This window comes from Caloenas nicobarica, chromosome 7, assembly GCF_036013445.1.
Source record: "Caloenas nicobarica isolate bCalNic1 chromosome 7, bCalNic1.hap1, whole genome shotgun sequence".
NCBI lineage: Eukaryota > Metazoa > Chordata > Aves > Columbiformes > Columbidae > Caloenas > Caloenas nicobarica.
This window is the reverse complement of record NC_088251.1, coordinates 19,764,925-19,792,302: the sequence shown is the minus strand read 5'-3', so window position 1 is coordinate 19,792,302 and position 27,378 is coordinate 19,764,925. Positions and strand designations below refer to the sequence as shown.

The following is a 27,378-nucleotide window of genomic DNA, read 5'->3' as shown; positions in this document are numbered from 1 at the left end:
CGCAGAAAGTGAATTTTGACATGTATTGCTTATGTTCTGGACATCTGTACCACTGTGGCCACATAAAGCAATTGTATGTAAAGGATAAAATATGATCTATCTGTATGTCTGCAGTTACAGTGCATTTATAGTAGTGCTCTGCATATTTTAACATGGATATTTAAATGCCGCTACAAATGTAGAACTTTGGCAGGTTGTTGGTTGTATAAAGAGGTAGCTGAGATGAACTTCTGTCAAATGCTACCATATCTAAAACTGCAATACACCTGTGAGTCCTCAGAATGACATTTTCGATGTTGGTTACATTCAATGGTTGACTGTGTTGCTGAATTGGGCCGCGTTTTGGCTCATGATAAACATTGTCACTGATGTGTCAGATCTCAGCGGTATTTTAGCTATGTGACCACTGGCAGTCCTCTAGCGCTGTGTTCTTCCCTGCATTTTTCTGTTGCTGTGGCACATGCTGTTTGCTTTATTTACATTCAGAAGGGATTTCTTTTAAACATTTTCCATATTTCTTTTTCTTTTCCTCCTTACTTCATCAGAATGTAGCAAAGGGGACTGCTGGTGTAGGGAAAGGTGCCAAAGGAGCCAGTGCCCAGCTTGGATCCCAGAGCTTCCCTCCAAGCCGGTGAGTCACATAGCATCTCTAGGGATGTAGACCCAAATAGCAGATTAGGTCTCTGCCAAGGTTCAAACTCCAAAAACTGTTTGGAATCCAAAGTTATACTGGGAACAAACTGGTTCATGAGAGTCATCTGACAACTGGTGCTGGTCCTCTTCAGGGCAGAGATAGACCACAAAACAATTACATCTGTAAAGCCTTAGTCATGTGATCAATACACCAACAATGTTGACAAACCACTGAAAGGAATCCCACCAGTAATGGATGGCACGCAGGACACGTGGATATGTGAGATTTAGGGTACACAATGCCTGTTTCCCAGTAGCTGCTGCCTTTATTTTATTAATCTAGATTCTCACATAACAGCAAGTCATGTGCTCTCATAACCCATTTAGAATACATTCATATACAAAATTATGCCTTTGAGTTAGGGATAGATACACTTATTTACCTTGCTTAGTTTAATGTGTTTAGTATTATCAATATCCAATTATCTAATTTAGGTTAAGATTTTATTTTAGCAATAAGGTGTCTTAAAAAGAGTTTCCTCTGGCACTGAGCAGTGCTCTTGCGAGAGTTCCTATGTGCACTCACCCTGAAACATGCTTTGAACAACAGTGCCTGAATTTGTGTGTTTAGGGAAGGAGTTCTTTCCTAAGAGGTTGACCGTTTGTTACTGATCTTCAAGAGAAAACTTCAATTTTTAACCTAAAGATATTTCTATTTATTTCATTTGTTCTTCTGTCTCATTTACTACTATTGTCTATAACTGTTGTAGCTGTGCTGTTTCCAGCAGAGTAACAATATACATCATGGGGTGTTTGCTACCCTGTGGGGACAGCAGCTGAGGTAGTGCATGCCAGGAGTTCCGTCTTAAAAGAACGAGTTGGCACCTTTTTTGACTGCCTGCAATGTCCCAACAGTGGAGAAGGAGTTGATTGATTGTAACAATTCAGAAAGTCATTACAATGTTTCAGAAAGAGCTGCAGTCACAAAGAGCGTAAGAGTTATGATGAAATCAAATTTAAAAGACTAATTCCAGGAAATAACTGATTTTAGACAAGTCACAATTATATTAATTTTTCTGGTATGGTCTAGCTGTATCTTGTAACTAAATACTGGGGAAACGGGTAAAGCAGCAAAGCTGTTACTGTAAGGGCCAGGGGTTAAAGGACTGTGGTTAGCACAAAACATTAACATCTTGTTCTTGTAATTTTGAAGTCCTAACTCCTAGAATTTCCAGTGATATAATTATCCCATAAAAGTTAAGAAATGTATTTAGGACCTGACACAATAACAGAAAAGAGCATCTATTTAAAGAAATAAACTGTATATTTGTGGCCTTGTTACAATAAGGATGAGACAAGAAAGAGAGAATTCCTCAGCAGACCCTTAGTTTGACAGCACAGTAAAGATGCACGGACCTCTTTAGATCATATATCTAAACTAGGTGAATACAGACTTCATTCTGATGAAAGCTGTGTTTCCCCAGAAAAGAAATCCAAAGTGTTATAATACCCAAACGTTTTGTACAGAGCCCAACAGAGCTTCTCACAGAGCAATATATAGAGGATATGAGAAAAAGCAGCAGAATAGGCCAAGGTCTGGTTGTGACCGCGAACTTGGTCATGTGTAAAACATCTTTATACTTACAAAAGGTGCCTGATTAGGGGCCAAGGCAATTCATTTCAGCCATTATATGTTTGCCAACTATTTGTGAAACTAAAGGACTAACTGCATAAATTCTGCTTCTTTTGCTGAGGTGGTGAATACAGGAGATTTAGTAGAATTAGACTGAAATTTTTTGAGCATAAGATTTTCAAAAAGAATCCTGGATGGGACATTGTATACACCTAAGAATACATACTGCCATGTGAGGGCAAGTTGTAAGTCCCTACTTTTTTAATTCTGGATTGCAATGTACACAGAAGTATATGCATCTGAAAATATGCTCCTGTTCTGGGGACTAATTAGCAAGTTTCAAAGAGAGATAACCAGAACGAAATTCAAGAGTAAATGAATTAGCATAGTTAATGATGCTAATGTGAATGTGCAGAAAAGCAGGAAAAAAATATTCTTTTCCTTTTTTTGTGCTTTCACCGAACAGAACATCTTCTCCACAATGACAAGCTGAACAAACTGGTGCTGTGTAGCCTAAAGGAGCAAGAAAGATGAGGTGGGAAGCATGATAATGGTGTTCAAATATGTAAAAGGCTGTTGTAAAAAGGAAGGTAACAATCTTTCTACCACGTCATAGTGGATAAGGCAAGATGTAGAGGACTGAAAATACATAAAGGGTTCATTTTCATATTAGGACAAACTTTTTAAGAGTAGATATTGTGAAACATGAGTATGAATTACCTAAATTGTTTTGTAGTCTCCATCTCTGAGATAAGATAGAAACATTTTAGTTAATCCTGCCTCAGGGCAAAGGACTGGAGTAAATGACCTTTCAAAGTTCCCTCTAGTCTTAGGAGTCTCAGAAAGTAACCAGTAGCCTTTACAGCAGAAGGTTTTTGTGCATCTATTTTAAGGTAGCTGGAATTTCCAGCTCTTTCTTCTTAAACAGGGACTCTCCCTGGCGTCCATTGTTCAACAGGAAAAAATCTTGGGTTTCACCTTAGCTAGAAGACTTAATTTCCTGTTCAGTATCATGAACAGTACTGTATTCTCAAAGAAGAAAGTCCTAGATACCTTATCAGGAAAAAAGAATAAAACCAAAAAAACAAAATCCCAAAGGACAGTGTAGTGTGACAAAGTAAAAACCTAGAGTGTAATACTGCCTTCACAGCATGTTATTTGCTCTTACTACATCCTGCAATCTAACCCAGATTAGTCCACAGAAGAATTTAGGTACCTAATATCTCTGCAGATGCCAGCGTCTACAAGGGAGTTCTCAGTGCTGAGCTGCTGAGCCTCTGTTCATTAGTTGGGTTCACATATTGGACAATTCCTTGGCTGCCTTGCCTGTGGTATGCAGGCCACTAGATAACTTATGTGAATAACCGAATATCTTAAGCATCTTCTGGAACAGAGTGAATCAGTTTCAAACTTACACAACAATGGATATGTAATTACAAATAGTGGAACCTATTCAACAACAGTGCACAGGAAAGAGATGTCCCCAGATAGCCCAGACCTATGGTACTGGAAGGTGGGAGACTTGCGTGCATTTTTCTGCTCCAGACCAGAAAAGGGGATTCTAGCCAGGTTCTGCCACATCTCATATGAATGCTAACATCTACTGCGCTAATTAGCGTAGGGTTAGACTGAAAGAAGGAAGAACACTTGACTTGTATTCCTGTGTTTGGTAGTGTGGCAAGACACCAAAGAGACAGGCATCATCCCATTCTCAGTCATGCCTTCAGCCCCAAGAAGCCTGTTATAGTATTTTTAGATTTTAAAAGTTGCTTTGTTTTTTGGCTCAGTCACGGACTCCCCTATAGACTTACCTATACTAATGTTGTCTATAAGTCTGCCCAGATTTATTAAGGCTAAGTGGTGAGTATAAGCTGATGACTGATTAGTTCCTCGAGTGGAATGCTGCCTAGAAAATAAAAATTCTTCTTGCTTTCTAGTGATAATAGTTTCCCCCTTTGATCCCAATAGCTAAATTGAATCCAGGTAGAACAGGACTTGAAGTCCTATTTTGAACTACTTACAGCTTCTAATGCTTTCTTTGCTAAAGTGTTCTGGACCTGGTTGCTGTCCAAACAGAAGGTATTGATTTAATTTGACCAACAATATTTTCCGTCACGTTTGGAAGAACCTTTTCCTCCATTTAAGTAAAAAATGAATACATTACTATCTTTCTTTGGAATAGGTCCATAGCTGAGAGAAGAAAGCAGGAAATGCTTTTGCGTGTTCTGTTGGTAGTTGGTTTGAATTTGTGTGAGTTAGGGGATGTTGAAAACTGCATTTCCTGGAGGATCCGTGCATTTTAATGGTGATGTATGTAGGAATGCCTTTGGAGAAGGGAGGAGGAAGCTGGTGTCCGAAAGACGTTTGACTTCAGCCCTTACACAGAACAGAGCTTTTATCTTGTGTCCAGCTGTCTAATCCCAGCTCATGATTTTACTCATCTGTTTTCATTTACAAATAAAAAGAGATCCTAGAAAGTTGCACTGACAGCAGGTTAATAGAGTCTTACAGTTGTAAAGGCGAACAATGGTGAGATGAGAAATAACCCAACAAATTTTCTATGCATCTCTTTGGCCCGCTTCTACAGTGTATATTCCCTTGGTCACCTGGTAAATGTAACTGTCCTGCAGCCCATAGGCATCGAGCCCCAAGTATGTGGCAGTGGGGCCACAACTCAGAAATCCTTGGAAGCACCTCTTAGTGTAACTGTTCAACAAACCACTTAACCCAGACTCCCTAAACGGTGCCTAAGAATACCTGCCTATGTAACCTATTACTATTTAAATTTCATTGAGTACCATTGCTCATTACTTTCCTTATAGCATCTTTATGGGATGCTCTTTGGCAGTGCCTGATGTCGGGGAAAGGCTTTTGAGTGCTGTAGGGAGATCTGAATAAAGGTCCTATTCTAAGACACTTTCTCAGGAAAGATGTCTCAGTAAAGGGGCTGTGTACCTTGGACAGCTAGTTCCTGATTTGCTGTTTGCTACAGGCACATTAATAGAGCCAACAAAAAGCATAATACATAGAGTACTGCACAAGCTCTGATGTGTCTGGATACAGGATTATAGATTTTCAAGCACTTATAGTTGTTCCAGATTTTCTGATGGAAGCAACAGCCATAGATTTTGTAAGATTAAAAAAAATCTTGGCAGCAAGCTTCCTGTGGTGGTTATTCCCAACATTTTCATAGCTAGAACAGAAGTCAAAACTGCATTGAATGTATAGTTATTCAAAATGATAGGTTAACTTACAAGCCTGGAGGAGAAAGAAGACCATTTACAATAGCATGTTGGAGCAATTAAGGGTATTATTCATAAACCAGTTCCTCCAGAAAGCCTCTAAGCTGTCATCGCCCACCCTTTCACCTCCCCCATCTTTACCAGTTGCTTTTTCACTTCATTATGGTGATGCAAAGACTACCATTCTGAGGGCCCAAGTTCAGGACAGCCATCCTTTTTTTCCTAGGCTTTCTCAGCTGCTGCTAATGCCTACCTTTGATTGGTATCTTGGCAGTTGCAGAAGTAATGATCAAGTGAATGTCTAACTCTCAACTGTTTTATTTTATATGTGAACATTTAATAAGACTTCACTGCAATACACATTCATGTTGGCACAGGTAATGTTGTATGTACTGCAGTAACAGTGCCAGTTCCAGATTTCAGAGTGTTCAGTTTGCAGCCTGCATGCTTTGTCATGACACGTTTTTTTTCCATGTGGTATTAAACTTAAAACTGGTGATGCCAAGTCATGGGCTGTGCTGCAGCAAATTCTGGAATTACAGCGTGGGACTTTCTTGAGCTGCTTAATCCTGGGGCTGGTTGAAGGGAGTCAGGCTGTGCTCAACCTCAAATCTGAGGAGTGTTACAAAAGCTGTCACACAACATTTTATGACGCTGTAGGTGTTGTTTTAAGTCTTGTGGAACATGACTTGAGGGATCACATGTAAAATTAGAGTCGGAACTGCCTGATGGCAGGCTCAGGCCTACAAGTGCAAGGCTTTGTGCCCTTGTCATAGCCAGTCTGCTGCTCGCTCCACGTGCAAGCTCATTTATAAAATGTCCTTTCCCCGTGAGAATAACTCAACCCCCAGAGAGCGAGCCAGCTGGAGAGCTGGGAAGGAGCAGGGGGAGGTGGCGATGGGGAGGGAGCTCTTGCGTGTCCCTCCCTGCCAAGCCAGCCCAGGGTGTGCGGGGACCGGGCCGGGGGAGGAGAGGGGGGACACGCGTGGGACTGAGCGGACACAGGCTGCCACCTGCTGAGCAGCGGCAGGGAATGGCAGGCTGCGGCGCCGGGGCTTTGCTTTCTGTGAACAGCGTGCAAGCTCTAGCTGCTACCTCCCGTCTCCCCCAAAACAAGCACGGCCACCTTCCAGGGCGGTTGTTAAATCTTAAACAAGTTTAAAGGTGTTTAAATCTCAGTATATTTGATCGACAGGTTAAAAAATACTGAATTATTTAGTGACCACTATCTCTTCTTGGATAAATGAAGGAGCACTGTCTGGTATAAATTTAGTTGCCCCTCTTTCCCTCAAAGTACAGGAATAAGTGTTGTCCTCATGTCTTAGAGACAGACCTTGAACCTTGAGAGCCCTTGAGATCAGCCCAGATCACAGCTGTCCTCCCCCATGAACGGCAGGGATGGCTGTGGTCCCCTCCCAGAAGAGCAGAGGTGCCAGGAGACAACCAGCCCCAGCAGGGACAGGACTGGCTTGCCAGAGGGCTGGCTACACATCAGAGCAACTTGGGAAGTGTTGTAAAATGTCATCTGCAGCTTCAGCTATCCCAGATGTATATCTGAAGAAGGGTCTTCACATAGTATGAAGGAAGGACCAGGAAAAGATGAAAAAAGAAAATGTAAATCTTCAGGTATTGATAATCCGGAAAATGTATAAACCTCATCAGTGACTGTAAGATAGATACGCAGGAAATGAAACTGGATATTTTTGCCTCATCCTTTCTTGTTCATATCCCAATGACACAAAGGTGTATTTATCCTATCCTGTGGACGGCCAGTCACATGGGGAGCACTGCAGCCAGATGTATGGGAGGCAGGTTCAAAGACCTCTGTGCGGTGCCTGCGCCCAGGCACAGGAGGCTGAGTGTCTTTGGGCTTTGCTGCCATTGCTTTCCCTCACTAACTCCTCCCCTGCGTTTGTTCAAGACTCTCTTTTCAGCACGCCTGCAGTCACAGACATTTTTTGCTGCTTTCCGACTAGGTTGCCTGCTATGAAAATAGCATTTTGTCACAGTTGCTGGTTTATAAGGAGAGTGAGAGACCTCTCTTTAAAGTTAGGGGAAAAGGCCCTTTAGCACTCTGCCTGCCTTAAAAGTCTTGCTTTCAGTTTGGAAAGGAATTAAAACCACTGAAAAACTATCCAGAACACATTGACTGTATGTTAAGTTCTGTGATTGTTCCCACATCCCTCCTAATTCTCAACCGCAGCTCTGTACTAGAGGCTAGATACACATCGTGGGGATTTTTCCTCTTGCTAGCAGTGGGATAGCAGGAATGCAAACTTCCCTTTCAAGTCCAAAATCAAAGTATTGACAAACAGCAAGAGTGGAATGTGAGTTTTGAGGTTGTATCTTCCCTCAAAACAAGGAGACTGCCCAAGGCTTTTCTCAATATAGTTTTAGTCTTCTCACAAATTTGTATTGTTTTCCTCCTGTCTCCTCCATACAGGAAATAAGCCTACGGCTCTCTCACACTTTAATATGCTTGTCATGCTATCTGTGCAAAAACATTTCAGACTCTGTACTCAGCACTTCTCAGCCATGTCTTTTCAAGAATGGGCAGCCTGCAGGATAACTTTAAAAATGATTTATTTCATATTGCAACAACCCTGTATATCGGACCTGTGTTGAACCTCTCCTGCTTTTTTTCTGGTGCCGTACTGCTATAGAGATCTCATTTCTGTCTCCACGCAGGTGTTACATGTGTTTGCAGGGCAGGACGAACTGTTCTACAGTTTGCAGTATGGGTGATCAACAGAATAGCCTGTGGAATTTATCAACAGTCTCCTCACTTGTGCAGTCACTTTCAGTTTGCAGGGGACTGAAGTGAGATCATCAGCCTTTTATTTCTATGTTACCATTCTTCTACTGTTGTTATTTTAAAATAACAATAGTTCTGTTTTTACTATTTGAATAACAAATGCAAGTGTTTTGCAAATTTTTAGCTTCCTGAATAGGGAGCTTCCCCTTTGAAATCTGCTTTTCAAAATGTGCCAAGTCATTCCCCGGTCAAGTTTCTGTTTCAGTTTCCACTTGCTTTTCTGACAATGGGTTTCCATAAAATAGGAGAGTTTCATTTCTCACAGTAATTTTTGTAGTTTGCCTTTCCCCCGCAAACCCCGCCTCTCCCCTAAAGCTGAGAAAGGAGTTATTTTACACTGCTTATGACACAGACTTGTCATTTACGAGAAAGAGGCTGGTCATTGCAAGTGTGCAAAGTGCAGAGCATAAAGATACCAGAACTATATTTCAGTGAGCAGCTAGGGTGGCAGCAGTCATCTTGCTTATCAGCATGAAACTCAGCACTGACTTTACTTCTGAGAAGGAAATGTGACAGCAAAACGTGAAACAGCGCTAATATATCCTGCTTGGTGTGATATTTCTGTGCAGCCCTAGCTTGAAAATGAGGCCATTGAAAACTGTGTTACCATAGGTCAGCAGAACTCAAGCTTTCGGTCCCTGGTCCAGGTACTCTAAGTTTGATCAGATAGCTCTATGCTGCACTGCTGAGTGCAGCACAGACACAGATGCACTCCTTTGTAAAACCAACTGCACAATACAATCTCTTCTCTTATTTGATGCACTGTTCTAGTTAAGAAGAAGAAGAAAAAAACCAACTATGTATGCTAACAACTAGAGCTAGTGGCAGTCTGGGTTCAGCCTCGCCGATGTCTCCTAAGGAGACATGACTCATCGCTCAGGGGCTTTTTTTTTTTTTAACCATCCTTGTTGTACTGTGGTTGGGGAATTCCAGTGTGATGAAAGAAAAATTTCACATTCTATTTCATGGCCACAAATTTATGAGGTTTGGTGCCTCTGCTTTAAGATTGGCCTGGTTCAGATCAGTTTTACTAACTGATCCACTGAATCCCTGAGAGGTGGACAGCCTTATTTTCTGATGGTCAGATGCTTTACTCTGAGAGATATAGCCAGAAGCCAATAAAAGCCAAAGTTCAAGTAAAGCACCTGCCAACACACCTTTAAGCTACATTATGCCTTCCTGGGTGGGACATGGTACAGGGAGCAGCCTGTCTACCAGGGCTTGTGAGAACATGGAGCTTTCCTTCCTTCCTGTCTTGACTGTTCTTCTACATAACTGTAACCCAGGAGAGATGGCACAGCCTCTGTCACTGCTGTGCTGCTTTGCTGAAAGGCAGACATTTTATTCTCCTGTATAAGTGGAGCCTGACCAAAACATGGCAATGAACAACACACTGTCGCAGCATGTGAGATCTGTACACAGATAGCATGCACAAGTCATGTATACTATGCTATGCATTAATCAGTCCGCAGGTGCACAGTTCTGGTGCATGGCTGTTAAACCATCCAGCTACAGCAACCTGAAGATTTTCCTTTGAAAAGCAGCACAGTGTGTGGATTTTTGCAGTATGGTAGTGGCAAGCTGACTGATTAGACACTTAAAAAATGCAGAAACGTTAGAGGCAAGAAGCTCCAAAGTGGGGTGGAAGGTTTTTCTGAGTATTTAGCATCTACGTGATGCTTGAGACCTGGAGAAGGTACAACCTACTCCAGGTCTGGGCTTGCCAACAGTATGCTCTGTGCCCTTCAGATCTTCCATGGGTCAAGTCTATGAAAGTCTTAAAGTTTTCGAAAATAATCTTGAGTCCTGCTTTTCCTTTCAGGCTCCTGCTTAATGCCATACACAGATGCCTGGCTGTTTTCAAGGGCCACACACCACCCTTCCAGGCACCTCACTTCTAGCAGCATGACCTTTAGGCGCAGCCCCACACAGCTGTGGGTGCCTGGCGTTGCCTGGGGGTTGATTGCTGGCACCTGGCACCCTGCTGCCAGACTTGCCCTGCCCTTCCACACCCCTGGGGCCAGGTGGCAGCAACTGGACCCTGCCCCACACCCTGGCTGGGAGCGAGCCCCAGCATGTCTCCTCGTGTTTTGGCTGAGTCTTGGCACTGGTTGGAGATTCTCTCTGGGAAACTAATGGTAGAGCCAAAGAACATCATCCTTCTTGCTATGTCACCTGGAAATATCAAGCCTTTCCATTGAGGTCTCCTCATCTGTTGAAAGGTTTTGTGAGGCTTTGCATAAACGTGTATGTGAGCAGGAAAGGCTTCACTGCAAAGCAACCCAGCACTACTGGTTCTTCAAATTCGGGAGCTGAGCCCTCTGTACTCTGTGACGTAAGAAAGGTAAGGTGTTTCTTGTTTTCTTCTTGTTGTTCCCCCCTCCCAGAGAATTATCTCTCTTTTTGTGATTTACTCATCTGAGTGAAAGAAAACCTAAAAATGATATCTGTAAGTTGCACAATGAGAGAAGTCATGCACTACGTGTATTTTTTTTAAGTGATGTTTTCATTGTATCAGTTCCTGCATTAGAAAAACTAGTGTTGCAGACTTGCGCATGGACACTACATCACTTGTGCAGTTTGCCTTCCAAAAACCATGGTTCTGCTGTGCTGCTTCAGCTCCTGCTTCTTTGAAGGGTTTTAACATCAGAAAAGGCTTGTAATCAATGCAGAGAACAAGGAAAATATTTTTTTATCTAGCACTGGGAGCATTCGCATAGAAAACCTGCACATATAAACACACATGTATAAATACACACACATATACAAAAGTCTGTATACACACACAGGTGCTTTTATACAATGGAGAAATGTCATTTACAACAGAGTAGAATTTAATTACACAGCAACACCTGTCCTAAAAATTATTTTTTTTTTCTGTTCAAGTATTCTTCTTGGTACACTTCATAGACAGTGAACAACAGAGTTTTCATTTTGAAAAATGCAACAGCCCACTATTTTAATATAAGCAAAACATTATGTTGATGAAGTAATGCAGGGCCATACATTTAGACTAAAGCTTTTCTTCAAATAATGACTTTTTTTTTTTTTTTCATCTTGTAGTGAATCCTAAAGCTGGACTTTTATGTGGTACCTTGTAGAATATAAGCTATAAAACATCTCCTTCTAATTCTTAACAACTAAAAAAAAGCTAACACTTTTTTTAAAGGAAAGATACTGCTGCAAAAATCCTAAGTATTCCTTGTTCATATAACTCCTTTGAAACAAACTGCAAATGAAAATGGGCATTTAAAAGCTTTGTTATTTATATTGCTAGAAAAATATCGGTTTGGTCAGAAGTAATTTTCAAATGACTCTGTGCTATGTCTCTTCCAGAGTACCAGAATTATTTTTACTTAGCTCAGCATTATCATTGTAAGAGTTTGTACTTCTGGGATTGCAGGTTTTGCTTTGCTCAGTGTCATCACTATAAGGCTGTCCCCCTTCCTGACAGCTGGAAATGGCTGCCTTCATTTTTTCCTCAATTTTATCAGCTACAGTGCACATCTTAAGCTCTCTCAGGCTGCTTATTAGGGTTCCATAGGCTCTTTTTATCCCATGTCTTTGATACCAGGCTTGAAACAGCTTAATCTTCTGTTCAGATGTATCACTATAATTATCCCGAACAGCTTGATCTATGACAGGTTCTGGTATTTGGTGATGACGAACAAATGTTTTGACTTCTAGGAATGTCATCTCCTCCACAATACCGGCAACATGGCTGCTCAGGTCAACATCTAGAAATGCAAAAGAAAATTGATGCTCTTGGCACTTATATCTGACTGGTTTTTATCACCTATGCTCAGAGTTTACTTTTTCTATCCAAAAGAGATTAATTACAAGTATTCATGGCTCAGTATCTTTTCTATGTGATTTTTTTACAATATATAGTAGGTCTGCTTTTACATGTTCCTAACAAATGCTATGTAATTCAAATATTTAGGTTTGCATCCATATTGCTTTCTGCCACTTGAAATAGTATCTCAGTTCCCTCTTTAACCTATTATGTCCTTGTCTATTATTAAAGTCTGGTTCTGCCTCATGTGCCCGTTTTGCTCAAAATAGTGTTGGGAAAGGTCCTGGAACAGGATAGGTCTTTTTCGTTGGAATACAGCTTATGTTCTATTCCTATTGTGTGATACTACTGTGAATTTGCCCTTGAACATAAGGTAGGTTCGTGTTTCTGCAATCCCACTGCTGGGTGTGGGACTACTCCATTTTCATAATTATCCATAATTCTAGAAATTCAGCTTTCTGTCTCCTAGTATCTGTACCACATGCAGAACAGAAATTCACCTGTTGCCAATTAATAATTGCTTCCTATACAACAGAAATTCCTCCTGAGGCAAAACTTTCATTGTATCACTAAATGCCTTAATAAGCACAATATCAACTGGCATTTCCTTAGTAAATATTCACTGTTGTGCTAGAATGACAACTCTAGACAGTGGTGAAGTCTACACAAAACCACCATTTTTTTTGTGTGTGTAGGATGTCCTTGTCTGTATTTTTTTATCCTTCTACTGTATTTTAAGAAATTATCTCTTACCTGGGTATATGAGAGGTTCATTGTCCTGAAAAGAGAAACAAGAGAGAAATGAGGAGAAACAAGCTTCATAAAACACTAACCTTGTATAAGAAGATAAACACATTTCATGACACCTGACTTCTGTAATTTTCTTTTAGTTTTCTTCATGATTCCCCTGTTCAGTAAGCAAGGGAATCAGATCAGAGACCTCTTTTGACTTCGGTAAGCTTGGGGTATCACTTCACAATTGCTGTTGCCTAGAAGTATCCATTGGGACAGGTACCCTGATGATTTATGAAGTTTTGATCTTGGCCATGTAACTTTGGAAGCACGTCGACAAATCTTGAAGAAATAATACAGAGTTTCTTTGACGTCTCCCCAAAGAGCCCTTATGGTGAAATTTACTTCAATATTGTCACAGAAGAGAGGCATCCTCATGCTTGCAGAATCACAGTGTAATTTAAATGAAACAAAGTTCCTTTCATGAACCTGAGTTTTCGTGATCTAAGCAACAGTACTTACACAAGAAACCCCTGTTATGGGGATTACTTCACCCAGGTTCTCCTTGCTAGTACAACCCATCTGTTTTCTCTTCCCTGAAACAAAAAAAGCATTTTTAAAATCCAGGACAGGTATATCTGGACTCCAAGCATATAATACATCTGAGTGCCTGAATATCTTATTCAGAATATGATAGGAACAAGGAATAGGGAATCACTTACACCAGAGTATTGCTCCAGCTGATACTAATAGTACTGACACAATTCCGAAAGCAATGGCCAGCGCTGGCACTCCTGCTGGAATATTAGAAGCATTACATGAAAGTTAAGTCAAGAAATGCAATATAGCAACACACTCTAAATTTTAAACAAGATTGTGTCAGATTATAAAAGCCTTTCTGTTGTCTCCTAATGGTAGAAGCTACCTCTTTGTTGAAGTCTTACCTATCACGAGTCGCCCCTAAAAAGAAGTAATGGCTCCTACATTTGCACAGTGATCATGGGAAAAGAGGGATCATGCCCCACAGGTCAGTACAGGGCCCAGTAGATATGATGCCCTCAGCTGTCAGGAGTCACTGTGGGCCATAGTCTCTCAAACTACAGCAAATGCCAGACCATGCTACAATTCAAAATGATACCTTTCATTCCACACACAGTGTCTGAAGTTGGAGTACATTCTTTTTCAGTTACACCACTTTCACATCTGCAGAAAACATGAACAAAAATCACTATGGGATTTGTTTCTCTCTTTATAACTCTGTCAATAGAGCAAAGCGAAATCTCCAAACACTTTCTCAGCTAAATATTTCATATATCAAGAAGTTTGAGTTTGGAATTTAATAGGTATGAAAATGGTATGGAAAGGCATCGGAGAGGACAAAGGCGTGGAAATTATTTTCTAGATGTAACAGTAGACCACACAAAGACAACAGAAAAGCTCAGATACTAAATTACAGTTTTTGAAAAGCGTATACAGATATGGTGGACGTATACAAGTTTTTCTGTGTGCCTTTGGAAAGCCTGCAGGGATGCAAGTTAACTTGACTGACCAAAATCAGCTCAACAAGCTAAATGCAAAGGAAAACTAGTATGTTTTCCCTCAGGTTATACAGGACCTTAGCCTCTGTCTTGAAACTGGCTGGAAAAAGAAAGCGTGATAACATGATATTGACAACTTCATACTTAACAATGAAGGCATAAACTTACGTGGTACATGGATCACAGTGCCTACATGGTACAGAAGAATTGCAAAAATGATTCTTTGCACAGGTGCATTCCGTGTTCTGTGCCTGGGTACAGTTCTTTGCAACCTCCAAACCTAAAATAAATTTTTTGAAATTTGGTAGTTTGAAAAAGTAGGCCTTAAAAGCCACCCTCTGCTCACAAGCTCTTGTCCTCAAACTTATGTGCTTTTAGCTCTACCACTGCTGGCATGGGTGAGCCTCAACTGTAAGAACAACACAGCTTTTATAAGGAGCCCTGCTGCTGGAGCACTGGAAGGATGGAGATGGCAAAGAGACCTCTGCTGGCCAGGAGCTCAAAAATCTGATCACACCATAAATACTTGCTAGAAGACAATTCATTTGGCACTGCCAAATGTTGTCAGCTTCTTTTTCCCATTCAGAAGTGTAAAGCCAGAAGGAAACTCAGAAGATCATGTAACCCATTTCCCTGCTTGACGTCAGAGACAAGATATTTACTCTTCTTGACAGACAAGAAGTTTAGCTCTTCTTGAGGACCTTCGATGGTGAGGAATTCCACTTTCTCTTTTAGCTAATATATTCTGTGCTTAAGCATGGAAGCATGTTAATTAATCTGCCCCTATCCTCCATGTATATGATGAAGCTATCTCCATCTATGAAAAAATATTTCTGCATTAAAAATTTCTTAGGCATATAGGAATAGAAGTGAATTTTTGAGTTATCACATTCAGTGCCCTGCTGTAACAGGAAACCATATTATCTTTCAAAAAAATTTGATGAAGCTCTACTGTGAAACCAGTGCTGAACTCATCCATTAAAACATCAAACATGAATGATCCTAAGAATGATTCTCATGGAACTTCAGAGCTAATTTTCCTCCTGCCTAACGTTTTCTACTGACTTCTCTTCAACTACGTTATTGGCCATGGGATAATGTGATTGGTCATTCCATCACCTCTTCTTTCCCCTTCAGTTTAACTAATAGTTTCCTTTGTAGCACTGTACAAAACGCTGAATTGTTTTGCTGTACACAACTTCATTACCCATCCAAAAATGCTTATTATAGTAGCTAATGAGAGGAAAATTTTCTATGTATATGGCGGTGTTACAGGAAGGGGAAAGCCCTAAAGACTGATGTTCCAGCAGGTGATCCAAGTACAACCATATTGGAGTTAAGAGCTGTCTCTCCATTCACCAAACTTGATTTTGGATATGAGGAATACAGAACCATCACTCCCTAAATCCAAGTATACTAGAACTGCAGGACACCCCTGGTGGAACTGCTAGGAGATCAGTTTAATGCACTAAAAAAAAAAAAAAAAAATCTATGATGGGTATTTATGCAACAGGTAGTGACTTTCTGAAACCAGGGTCCTCCAGCAGGTTCATGCACAAAGGGCACGTAAATTGATTCTAAAATTACTAAGTAGGGTCAGACCTTTTAGTGTCCTTTCCCACAACTGTGGATGCTGCTAGACTTTGCAGAGAACAGACCACGGGAAGTACACAGGTTGGTTTGTGTTTTCTCTAAATAGCATCTTTTGCCTTCACTGCTGAATGCAGAATACTGGGGTAGGTGGACCACTGGTCTGACCCAGTAGGGCATGCCTTTTAGTCTCATAATTTGATCCTATAACCCACACAGCATCTCGGATGTATAAAAGACATCACTCTATCAACACCAGCAATTTAAAATAATATTATTAATTACATGAAAGACTATGAAATAAACTATTGGGAGTTCTCCCATCCCTGCTTCTTACAATACCCCCCTTCTTTTAAATAGAGGGTGAGGGAGAGAGAGAGATCTTCTTTCGCTCTGACTAGATTGTATAGGGTCTGCTTTGCAAGGATTGCTTTGGCTGAGCAAAGGTAAATACAAGGAGAAATAATGGACCAACATGGCTTGTTCTTCTTCCCACTTTGTACCTGATGAAAGGGAACTGGGGGTTAAATCTATGACTTTGTCATAAGTTTCTTCACATACTACTGTTATAACGGTAATCTGCATGCTACCCACTATTCAGGTACTTTGGAGATTTTTTTTCAGTCAAATCCTGTATCAAAAAAGAGTCATTGCTAGAGTTGCTGTTTCTATAGATGTACCAAATACGCTGTCACATGAAGAGCATCTCAAACACTCGTCCAAATCATTGACATGATCCATATAGTCCTTTCCATTTGTACACGGAACACAGTGTTCATTAGTATCTGTTGGGCAGCCGACATATTTAACAAAACCTGTAGAGACAGAAAAAACAAGAATTAAGATTTGCAGTACCTCTGGACAAAATCCATCAGCTCTAAGACCTATATCAGACTTTCTTTTTAATCCCTTACACTTTTCGATTTGCTAACATGGACAGAATCTACATTCTTTATACATACCTATATGCTCTTCAGGAATATAGAATCATAGAATCATTTTGGTTGGGAGACACCCTCAGGATCATTCAGTCCAACCATAACCTAAACTAACTCTAGCACTAAAGCATGTCCCTAAATGGTTTGAGAGGCAGTAAGTTTTTTTTTTTTATGCCTTTAACATTGACCCCACTTCCCTCAGAAGTGGGTCAAGCATACATATTGAGCCTGAATTCTCCTGCAATCACAATCTGCCTTTTTTGCTTTGCAGGAGTTGTTTTTGATGGAGGATGCAGGGTGACTTTGTCACCTTTTACCACCTCCCTCCATATTGTAGTTCGGTTCTGCTCATACCTATTCAGTCCGGACCTTTCCTATTTGGGAACAGACCCTCCTCCTTCTAGGCTGGGCAGCGATGTTACTGGCATTGCCACCTGTTCTTCAAGTCATTGCATTCCCCATCCAGGGCCTCATGCCTGTTGAACCGAGGCAGTATATGTAAGATTTGATTATCCCCTCTCTTCCTTCAATTTAGGACTGAAGGAGAGCACACTAAACAAAACTAGATATGCAAAAATTGGAAAACCTCTTTCAAAGATGTATATGGAATTCTTAGCTCTTTTGTGACAAGCATGTTATGTGAGAACTACTATCTGTAGCAAAAAGTTGTTGGTGCACTGAGCTCAATAAATACTTTTAGAAGTGTCTGATGTCCTGCAATAGAGAAAGATAGAGCTAGAATGAAGCATTGCACCCAGAAAACCACAGCATGCCACTTCACTATCCCAGCAGAAAGCAATTCTGCACATTGTGGTTTCCGCTCTTAATGACTTTCCAATAGTCTTACAATGATACTCACCACGTTCACATTTCTTGCAACACTTATCACCTGAAATGTATTCATCCAGTTCACACTTAATTTGTCTCTTAGCAATGATCCTGCTTGTAATTAATTTATTGTAAGCTGTGTGTATTAGAGCTTCAGTATCATTTTTGCACTGTGTTTCAATTATTAAGATAACTACCTAGGAGAAAAGAATAGCAAGTTATTTAAAAAACAAACAAACAACAAAACCCAAAACCAAACAAAACCCCCAAACAACAACAACAAAACACCAAAAATACCTGTCAAGGAATGTCAGTGTGTTTTAGTACTAGCACAGAGTTACATTAGTATTGTTACTCTATTGCTAAACATATTGATATTCAGCCCCTTATTGAAGTTGTTCATTACTTCAGATGAGTTAATGGACAATTAGGACACCTGTTAGATCTCATGCTATCAACCCTACCACTACAAGTACTGATCATTTGAACATTAATGCTTGAGAACAGGCCTGCACATCTGAGTTGTAACAGATGACCTCATATGCCTAATTATAGTGCAAAGGAACTCCCATCATTTTCTTGAAGAGGTTTCTCTGCCTCAGATCACTGTGCCTAAATCTTACCTTTTCTTAGCCTGTAATAATAATCTTCTATAGAGAACTTCCTTAATTCAAACGATATCTTTCTTAATTTCTTGCCACCTGACTGTTGCTTGCAAGCTGAACAGTATTAATGCATCTCTGAAGAATAAAAAAATTGAATGTTTTTATCTCAGTTAAAAATACCTGATTTCTAAAGTGATCTTGTTGTCACTTTGTTTTCCAATTCAATTATTTTTCTCCTTAGTAGACAATGCCTATATATTCCAGAAAGAAGTATCACTCTCTAATTAATTTAAAGCCTGATCCATTTATTTGAATGCACTGTCAAGTTAAATTGCATAGTTCTTGGGCTTTTTTGGTTTTGTGTTTGGGTGTGTTTAATGTTTGTGGTGGTTTGTTGATTGGTTGGTTGTTTGGTTGGGTTTTTTTGTGTCTGTTTGGTTTGTTTGTTTGTCTTCTCCTCCCTGCTACTAGTCAGTAGTAACTTTACTAGCTGCCACTGTCCTGCCTCTTTTCATGTTAATAAGAAAACACTGTGGACTAGGGGCCAAGCCATTCTTTTTTTCTGTTTTGTGAGTAAGGTGGGAAAATTAGAAGGATAGATCTGCTATAGTTTGCCTTCCTCTTGGCAATGTTTTTTGTGGAATTCTGTATATACTTCGCATGCACTCAGTGTGAGATGTCTATATAATGGAGCTATGTAATGCTTGTTGGCTGAAGAACTAGATTCCATTCTAGAAATACTATTATGCAGGAGAGCCTGAGGCCAGCCTGCCTTTGCTTAACCCAGTTTCTGCTGATAGTTTGAAATGATTTGAACATTTTCATGATATATTTTATTTATGTGCTATTGTCTGTCTGGAGCTCTAACAGTAAAAATTAAGACAGTCCTCGTCTTGAAGGGTTTGAAGTCTTAACATCTAAGTTAAGCACTACATTCATTATTCTTGCTCATCTTTTACAAAAGACTTGGAGATATATACTATAAGAGATGTTGAGGAAGGGGGGAAAATGATGCTGGGGAAGAAATGGAGCAACGATATTGTCCTTGGCAAAAATGAAAGAACAGGCCAAGTTATGAAGAAGGGGGATGGCAGGGTAACCTTTTGGAAAGGAGATTTGTGGAGAATGAGGTGCAATACAAACTGTCAAATCCTCGTACCAATGGTGCATTGCCTGGACTAAAAGTCCTGCTAGTCACAGATTCACTCACATTTTAAGTCAGCATGCAAAACACCTTGAATAGAATAATTTATTTTTAATTTTGTTTTGGATATTTGAAAGAGTGTAACTCTGGTTACCTTTGAACACTTTTCAATTGCAGCTTAATGCAAATTTTACTGTATCTGCTAGTGCTAACAACAAGGGACAAACACGTTTAAAGAATTCTCTAATAATTTGAGGACTGGTTGTTTTACTGTTACACTTTCTTTCCTTTTTTTTTTCTTTTTTCTTTTTTTGCTTGCCAGAGGGTGATATTTAATGGCTGATTAATCCAATCTTCATGATTTTGTGTGAAACTGCTTGGATGCTGACTGTAACTTCAGTTAGATGAAGAAAACACTTTAATTGTCTTACATATTAACTTACTGAAAAATGGGTTTGGATTTCAAACTGCGCTCTGAAGTGAAGGAAGTGTTATCTGTGGCTAATGAATTGAAGTAACCAATATGACCACTGTCTGCTGACTTCTACAGTAGCCACTTGTGATCCTCTAGTCTATTCAGAGATGAGAAGGTGAAAAACAACTTCTGTCCTTAGCAGCCATCTGTTTTAAAATGTATATAATATTAATTACCAGACTGAAATTAAGAAGGCCTTTCTTGGCACCTGGAGGAGAAGCTTCAACAGATAAAAAAGGCAGTTTAGCACTTGAGAAACTGGGTACACATGTTCAGCCAGTCACTTCCCCCACGCAGTGCTCTGATTCTCTTCCTTTGCTGCCAAAGCTTTGAGGGTGCTCTTCTCCAAAACCCAGTGTAATGATGTTAAAAAGTTAAAGTTAATGTAAGGCCTTAACAGAAGCTGCCAAATGATGTGCCAAATTAGCATGATTTGTTCTCCTTTTGCCTGGGAGAACCATCTTACTAAAAACTGGGGTAGAAAGCCCAATTGACTACTTCCTAGTAATTATGTTTCGGAGGCATGCATCCAATCTGGTTGGGCTTTCCCTGAAGCATGGTAAAGCCCCACACCTCCACTGCTCCTCCGCCACGTGTTGGACTGGGCTGAGGGAGGGGACAGTCACAGGACAATGCTTGGGGGACAGGTTTTGTCCCGGGTGTCTGAGCTGGAGGATCATGACGCTTCAACCAGCCCGTTTGCCGTGAGGCCATAGCCAGCAGAATGGTTCAGAAGCAAGAGGGTTGTCACGGTGGGGAGGCACTGAAGCAGCGCCATGGATCTTTGGCCACCACAGGAAACCCAACAGCGCCGGGGGCGTCCAGCTGGGCAGGCTGTGATGTGGCTGGGGTGCATGGTGGGCCAATGCAAAGCCACTTGTGGCATGGGGGAGCTGGTGAGGAAATGAGCCCATGCCGATGGAGGAACTGTGGCTCAGCTGGGTGAGCGAGAAGAACAACACCAGCCCCACTATGCTGCAACATCAGAGCCGACACTCTGACAAACCTGCCCTGGCTCGGCAGCGCTCACCCTGCTGCAATGGCCTGGCTCCCACCTCCTCGCCTGCCCTTGCAGCCATGCCTGACAAAGCTCTGTGCCCACAGGGATGCTCTCTGTCCTGCTTTCGGTGTCCACATCTCCCCTTTTTAGATGAGAGAAGTCGAGCCATTTTGGGGAGGAAAAAAAAGACCCTGGGCAACAGTAAAGAAAAGAGGGAGAGTGACAATAACCACAGCCCTAGCACACCCACAAACTACCTGGGCACAGCAGAGAAACTGAATGGCACTGGCAAAGCACAGAGCATACACAAAGAAAGAGAATGTACAGAATCATGCAGAAAATAGGATATGATGAAAGAAGGAAACATCTTTCTAAATTACTAATACCAGTAAAACCTAGCAGAGTTTCTTTTTGTGTTTACTGAATGCCTGCACAGTGCATGCACAGACACAGCCTTCCCTCGCATGAACAAATCCCTCTGCCTCTCACACTTTTATACAGACAGGCTGTGCTGATATAGTGAGGCTGGGCAGAAATATAACACTTTTTGACTGAACTCTCCGCTGTCACTCACAGACATGAACTTCCTGGTACTCTTACAAGAAGTGGGGATCACTTCTCAGAACTTGACACCTAAGCAGCATGAAACACTTACATCAGTTCTGCTCACAGGGGTGTCTTGCATCACCTTTCTGTACAAGGAATAATAAGAAAACTGTGGAGATTCTATAGCTTTCAAAGTGGCACCTTATTTTTTTCAAACTTTTTTTTCTCCTCCTGGATTTGCACCCTCTTTAAAGCAATCCATTTGCTATACAGAAATTTTGGTATGTCTTATAGGAAAAAAAGTTAATAGTCATCTGGCTTTCTGCGCACACCTTAGTTGCTTTCCTTGTCACTGAGCAGTGAGGGCTAATAGTGGAAAGGAAGCACTTTAGGGGCTTTCACAGAGGAAGGAGTGATAGGTGCTTTTTTGTGATGGGTATATTCAAACAGCAGCTGTCCTTTCCCAGCCTAAAATGACTCACAGAGGCTCTCTTCTACCTTTCTTATCTTAACCTAAAAAACAGTTGTCATATCTAAACTGAACACTTAGATTGAACTGAGTAGTCAACGGGAATAAAAGCAATCAATCAGGGATATCTAGCCTTAGTAGAATCCAGAAAAATTATTACATGAGACAAAATTTTGGAGTTTCTCTCCTTCTGTATTGCCTAGACATTTAAGAGACCTTTCTACCTCCTTTTCCTTTGCTCCCATAGAGTCCTTCAAAACGCTCTCACCAACAGGCATCTGCTAAGGAGACTTAGAAAACCTGTTTTCATCTGTCTTCCCAGGACAGAGTGACAGGAGCTTTTGTTTCTTTGAAAACCTGTGTGATTTTTGGCATTCTCAGGCTTCCAATTCTTTCTGTATCAGAGTATTGATCATAACAGGTCAACTTCCTTCAACTGAAAAGTTTCAGCAGACCTACCTCACAGGGATGTAATGTCAGCTCTGGAGGTGTGTGAACCTGTTATTTGCATACGGGGCTTTTTAAAGCTTCACAACTTTTAACCCCAAGGAAAAAATAAACAAACAAAAAACCCCCAAACCTTTCTCCTGTTATCTTTATAATACACTTCAATTTTAGCAGTCAGTCCTCCCATTTCTAATCCATAGATGCCTATGGATGAGAAGACTGATGCCTTCAGAGATTAGTTGCCTTTTTTTTTTTCCACTCCATGCTTGTTATGTGGGGTAATGTACATGAACTCATCAGGGGCTTTCTGTGTGTTAATAAAAAGGGGAGAGGGGGGATTTTTCTTGCTTTTTGCCTAGTTAGAGCTGAGAAAAACTTTAACTTATTTTCTGAGTTTTGATTTGCTTATGGTACTTTTGACAAAAGGTTGCTAGAGTTAACTCCATTTTAATAGAGTTTTCTATGCAATTAATCTCCCTTGCGTTAGCCCTGTCAGGATGGTTTTCCAAAAAGTCATTTCACACTATTTATTAAGAGGATTCTCTACTCCAGTTCTTTTACAATGACAAGTAATTTCTGTTTCAAATATTTCCAGTATAATTTTTCCCCATCTCTTTTTTTTTTTTTTTCTCCCACCAAGGCAGAAGTTGATAGTTAGCACCAAAATAGCGACTAAAATTTGTATTTTATGTTCTAAAACCTTTTATGAGAAGGATAAAAAGAATCCAGTTCCATTTTCTGAAGCCCAGCAATGGGAGCTGGTATTTCCCCACAACCAGAAGCATCCTGAGCTTCTTAAATCTCAAGTCAGATGCATGTGTTCAGTGCCTGTGAGAGGCAGAAGCCTCAGTTACTGTCCAGTGTCTTAAAATAGTCACTGTCCAAATTCAACCCATTACTATTTAACATCTCAGCTGACTCACATGCAAATTATGGCAATATATTGTGGGGATGGGGGTTCTATGGTTGGTGGTTTTTGTGTTGTTTTTCTTTTTAAATTTTGGTTTGTAGGAGTACTGTATTAGTGAACACCTAATAAATATTATATAATTTGGGAGAGTTGGAGCAATATTAACAGCTCCTACCTCACTTCGATGTTGTGGCTAAGGATGAATAAGAGCTGGATAGCGTAGAAATTTAGGAACTCTTCCCCTTGTTCCTTTTGTAAAACCATACAGTTTTCTTGTTGGCACTTTTTCTTTGTTAAGTGAGTTGCCTGGAAGATAAAGGCAGTTAACTGTGGAAATGTGAGCAGACAAATGTTTCTAGAATTGGGGCCTCTGTACTTTTCAGCTGACTCTTGGGTCATTCCATGACCTTATAGCTATTTATAGGTATACATTTAAATGTGTGCATTAGTTGTCTGGGAAATGAGAAAGAAGGGTCAGCACAGCGATGCAGGAGTCCTGTTTTCCAAGGTATGTCTTCAAAAATTCCAGGAAACTGCCTGCTCTGTAGCCATATCAGATGATTACAAAATATTTAGATAACACTTCACTCTCTTAATATGGCCTATTCCTTTAGATTGTGTCTCTGAGTAGTATATGGTATTGTGGCTTGTTTTACAGGGTAAAGTTAGATGTTTTATAACTATGCAGGCCATTGCTATTTTGTATGACTATCCCTACCAGTGCTCCTACTTCAGTGCAACATGGAGTTACTTGCAAAATTGAGGGCTCATTCAACAAACTTCCTTTGTGTTCTGGTTTAATCAAATTAGTATGCCAAACGCTGCCCCGGTTTACTGATTTATAAGTAGTGGAATATCATGCTAATTTAAAAAAAAGCCTATACTTTTTTAAAAAGAGAAAGTATGTGGGATTGCCACAGTCTTTCTAAAGAGTACCAAAATTTGGAAACAAGTGAAAAATAGGAATAGAAATGATAAGAGAAAGTATTTTTTACCTTAATTTATATTGTGAATAGTTCTACAATACTAAGCTAGACTGATATTTCTGCTAGTTGTTTGCTGCTCTTGTACACAAATAGAAAATATACACTTATGTCAGCAGATGAAAATCCTTCTTTGTACTTAGCTATGCTCCGGTGCTTTGTGCAGAGACATGGATATAACCACCTGAATCACTTTAAATAGTTTACTACATGTTAGATAGCTTTTACCTTAACACCTGATTTTAACCTGCCAAACCCCAAAGCAAACTGCATTCATTACCAACGTAACCACACTGTGAAGAGATTTTGAATGTGAACTCCAGTGATTTGTCTCTGAAATAGGTGAGAATTAGAGCTGGGGAGGCAATGTATACTGCATCCACATTTCCAGGCGGGTCACTGCTCTGCTGTGCAGCAGGGTTTACTGCCACCCACCCGATCTCCATGTCCTACATCTGGACTCTTAGAGCAGGGCTGCCTTGGGCAGCTCTACCCAAGTGCAGGCAGAGCCAGTGCACCTGCACCCATGTGTGCCCAGGCCTCCTGCCCAGGATCTCCCTGCCGCTACAGCTCTTTGGCCCAGTGCACCTGTACCAGTGGAGATCCATGTGCTGCAGACACTGAAACACTTCCTTACCTTCCTTGTTGACAGTAGCCCTTCAAAGTGAGTGTTTGCAAAGTAGACTTTACTGATGACAAAGTTTGACATGTGACCTAAGCTCTGAAGCTGCAGAGACTCATACTGCGCATGTGGGATGATTAAGGCAAGAAAAGAAGGCCCTGCCCCATTTCCAGTGAACACTGCACTTTGTGCCACTAGAGTTGGCCTATTTCGCCAGCTTTTCCTGGGTAGTGGTTCAAAACTCTTGCCACAGGCATTTGCTTTTATGTTGCTTTACCAGCTGTGCAAGTCACCTTTCACTAATGCGGTCTTTCCTGGGCAGATACCCAGGCATAGATCTAACTGTGCCGGCTAACCAGCACGGATGCTGGACCTGCCTCACGGTCTCCAGCCAGGTCTGGGTGACTGCGGACCAAGGATGGCGCCAGCTCTCCCTGGGTCCCCTGCACCCATGGCACACGACCAGCTGTCTCTGACAGCTACCTCCATCCTTCCCCCTTTTCTCTCCCTCTGCTTTTCCACAACGTCCGCTTCCACCTGGCACCCTAAGAAGTGACCGAAAACCATAAAGTGCCTGAGTTTGAAGGTGTGTTTTCTAGAGGAAAAAAAAAAATCGCCTAAATGACTTACGTAAAATCTCGAGAAAAAGTTTGTTGCCGCCGGCGGCGGTCAGTAACCAGGCAGCTCTGCTCGCACCGCCTGCCGCAGCCCCCGCGTCCCCGCCCGGCTCCGGCTGTCCCCGCCGGGCTGTCCCCGCCGCCGGCCGCCCTTCCGCGGAGCGCCAGCCCGGTCTGCCGCGTCCGGGCTCCGCTACCCGCCCCGCCCGGCTGCCGGGCGCCCGTCGCGCTCGCTCCCGCAGGCAGACACTTACGAGGAGCAGGGGAAGGAGCTCCCGGGCCATGCCGCTGCTGCCCACCGCTCTCCCACGAAGTGAAAGCGGCCCGTCCCGCCGCCGCCACCGGGAGCTTGCGCCCTGCCCACGCCCGGCTCCTCCCATGTTGGTAAACACGGCCGAGCCCGCCCCCGGCAGGCTGCCCCCTCCCGTCCTGCATGCGGGTGCCCGCGGTGTCGAGAGCCAGCCCCGGGCAACGGGCTTCTGCCTCCCGGTGACCCTGCGGGTAGGGGATGGGCAGTTCTGCCCGCGGGCAGCCCCCTGCTCTCTGCGCTGAGCTTCGCTCTGTGAAAGGGAGGCAGGGGCATGCCGACTCCTTGTGGGTATTGTGGGCACCACACTCTCCACGGGGATCTTAAGTGTTTGGGATGAATGGGGTTGGGTGGACCCACTTGGCAGCTTGTGAATGCCAGGCATGGCCCTGAGGTCACAAAGCAAAATGCCAGCAGACTTCATGCTGGACATGAGGCATTTGCTTCATGTGCTTCAACTGCTGAGTAGAGCAAATGCCTCCCTATCAAGGGCAGAAACTCCAGTTTTGCAATATTGGTAAGGGCAGGCTTGGGGCAGGGAGTCTTGGATCTGTAGGAGTGGAACAGTCATTCAGAGGAGGCTAAATTCACTGCAGCAGAAGACACTGCCTTTTGCTATCCTATTGAAAGGGTTACTCAAGCCTGTGACTTCTATTTCATAGGTATTTCTAGTCACTCCTTGAGTTTTTCCTGCGAGCTTTCAGTGGTTTGAATGCTGGTGGTATGGCCTCCTCCATAGTGTTAGAAATAACGTGATGGTGTCAGTAATCGGTACGTGCCTTGATCTCTCAGGTTTTGACATGATGCTGTTGCCTTGGGAAGACCATGGCTGCAATTGAGCTGGCATTTTCATTTTAAACACCACTTTTCAGTCATTTATGACTCAGATTTTCAGAAACCCTTCAGATTTTTTTTGCTGATATGGCTTTTAGCTGCCAAAGAGATAAGCTGGGTTCATAATATAAAAAATAGCTGCTGTTTTAAATATTTCAGGCTTTTTAACCACTTCCGGATAAAATGACATGTACTGCTGACACATTTTCAGAGACGCTGCCTTTGGAGCATCCTTTAACAATCAACTTTTTCCCTTCCCAGTGGCAGTATAGAGTATGATGAAAAATAGGCACCTCTCTTGGATGCCGTGCCTGTGTTACATGTCTGTAGTTCCTACTGGGCAAACCCAAATCAGTATGGCTGTTAATTTTAGCAAAAATTTGCGTGCGGGTAGGGGTGGAGTAGGGACTGTGAGAAACGTTGTCCGGATCTGGACGGCTGCTGCAGCAGAAAGCTTGGTAGAGTTATTTCCAAGTTCATTACTTGGGCAAGTGTGGCTTGTCCTAAAAGCAAAACTTGACATGACTGGGCCCTCAACAGGTATTGTTTAGCATTCAATAACACCATAGTGTGCTTCTTGCCCTAATTATCCAATATCTTCCACTGTTGTAGCTAATGTCTACTAGGCGCATGTGGTTTGCACTCTTCCCCACCCCCCCGGAGGTGTGATGACT

At 41.7% G+C, this 27,378-nt stretch overlaps 2 protein-coding genes across 3 annotated transcripts in view; one reads left to right on the top strand and one right to left on the bottom strand.

Moving 5' to 3' along the window:
- The first annotated feature begins 556 nt into the window (after positions 1 to 556).
- Positions 557 to 27,378, top strand: part of ACTA2 (actin alpha 2, smooth muscle) — a 51,790-nt gene continuing 24,968 nt past the window's right edge. The window contains exon 1 of the mRNA XM_065639499.1: positions 557 to 631. The gene's annotated coding sequence lies outside the window, so the exon portion shown is untranslated. The remainder of the gene's footprint in view (positions 632 to 27,378) is intronic.
- Positions 11,029 to 25,943, bottom strand: FAS (Fas cell surface death receptor). 2 transcript variants are annotated; one of them, XM_065639114.1, is made up of 9 exons: positions 25,818 to 25,943; positions 17,777 to 17,942; positions 16,660 to 16,794; positions 14,558 to 14,669; positions 13,990 to 14,054; positions 13,574 to 13,645; positions 13,374 to 13,447; positions 12,873 to 12,897; positions 11,029 to 12,060 (listed from the first exon to the last, which is right to left on the bottom strand). In XM_065639114.1, the coding sequence occupies exons 1-9, from the start codon at positions 25,941 to 25,943 to the stop codon at positions 11,645 to 11,647; spliced, it is 1,191 nt and encodes a 396-aa protein (XP_065495186.1). In that variant the 3' UTR covers positions 11,029 to 11,644. The 2 variants fall into 2 exon arrangements, with proteins under 2 accessions (XP_065495186.1, XP_065495187.1); XM_065639115.1 differs by having other exon boundaries at positions 13,574 to 13,648; positions 25,818 to 25,895.

Coding starts and splice junctions, on each gene's coding strand:
- FAS (XM_065639114.1), bottom strand. CDS start 25,943: ATGGGAGGAGCCGGGCGTGGGCAGGGCGCAAGCTCCCGGTGGCGGCGG. Junction 14,670..16,659: donor TTCATGTGACAGCGTATTTG/GTACATCTATAG, acceptor AATTTATTTTAG/GTTTGGAGGTTGCAAAGAAC. Junction 12,061..12,872: donor TGAACCTCTCATATACCCAG/GTAAGAGATAAT, acceptor TTGCATTTCTAG/ATGTTGACCTGAGCAGCCAT.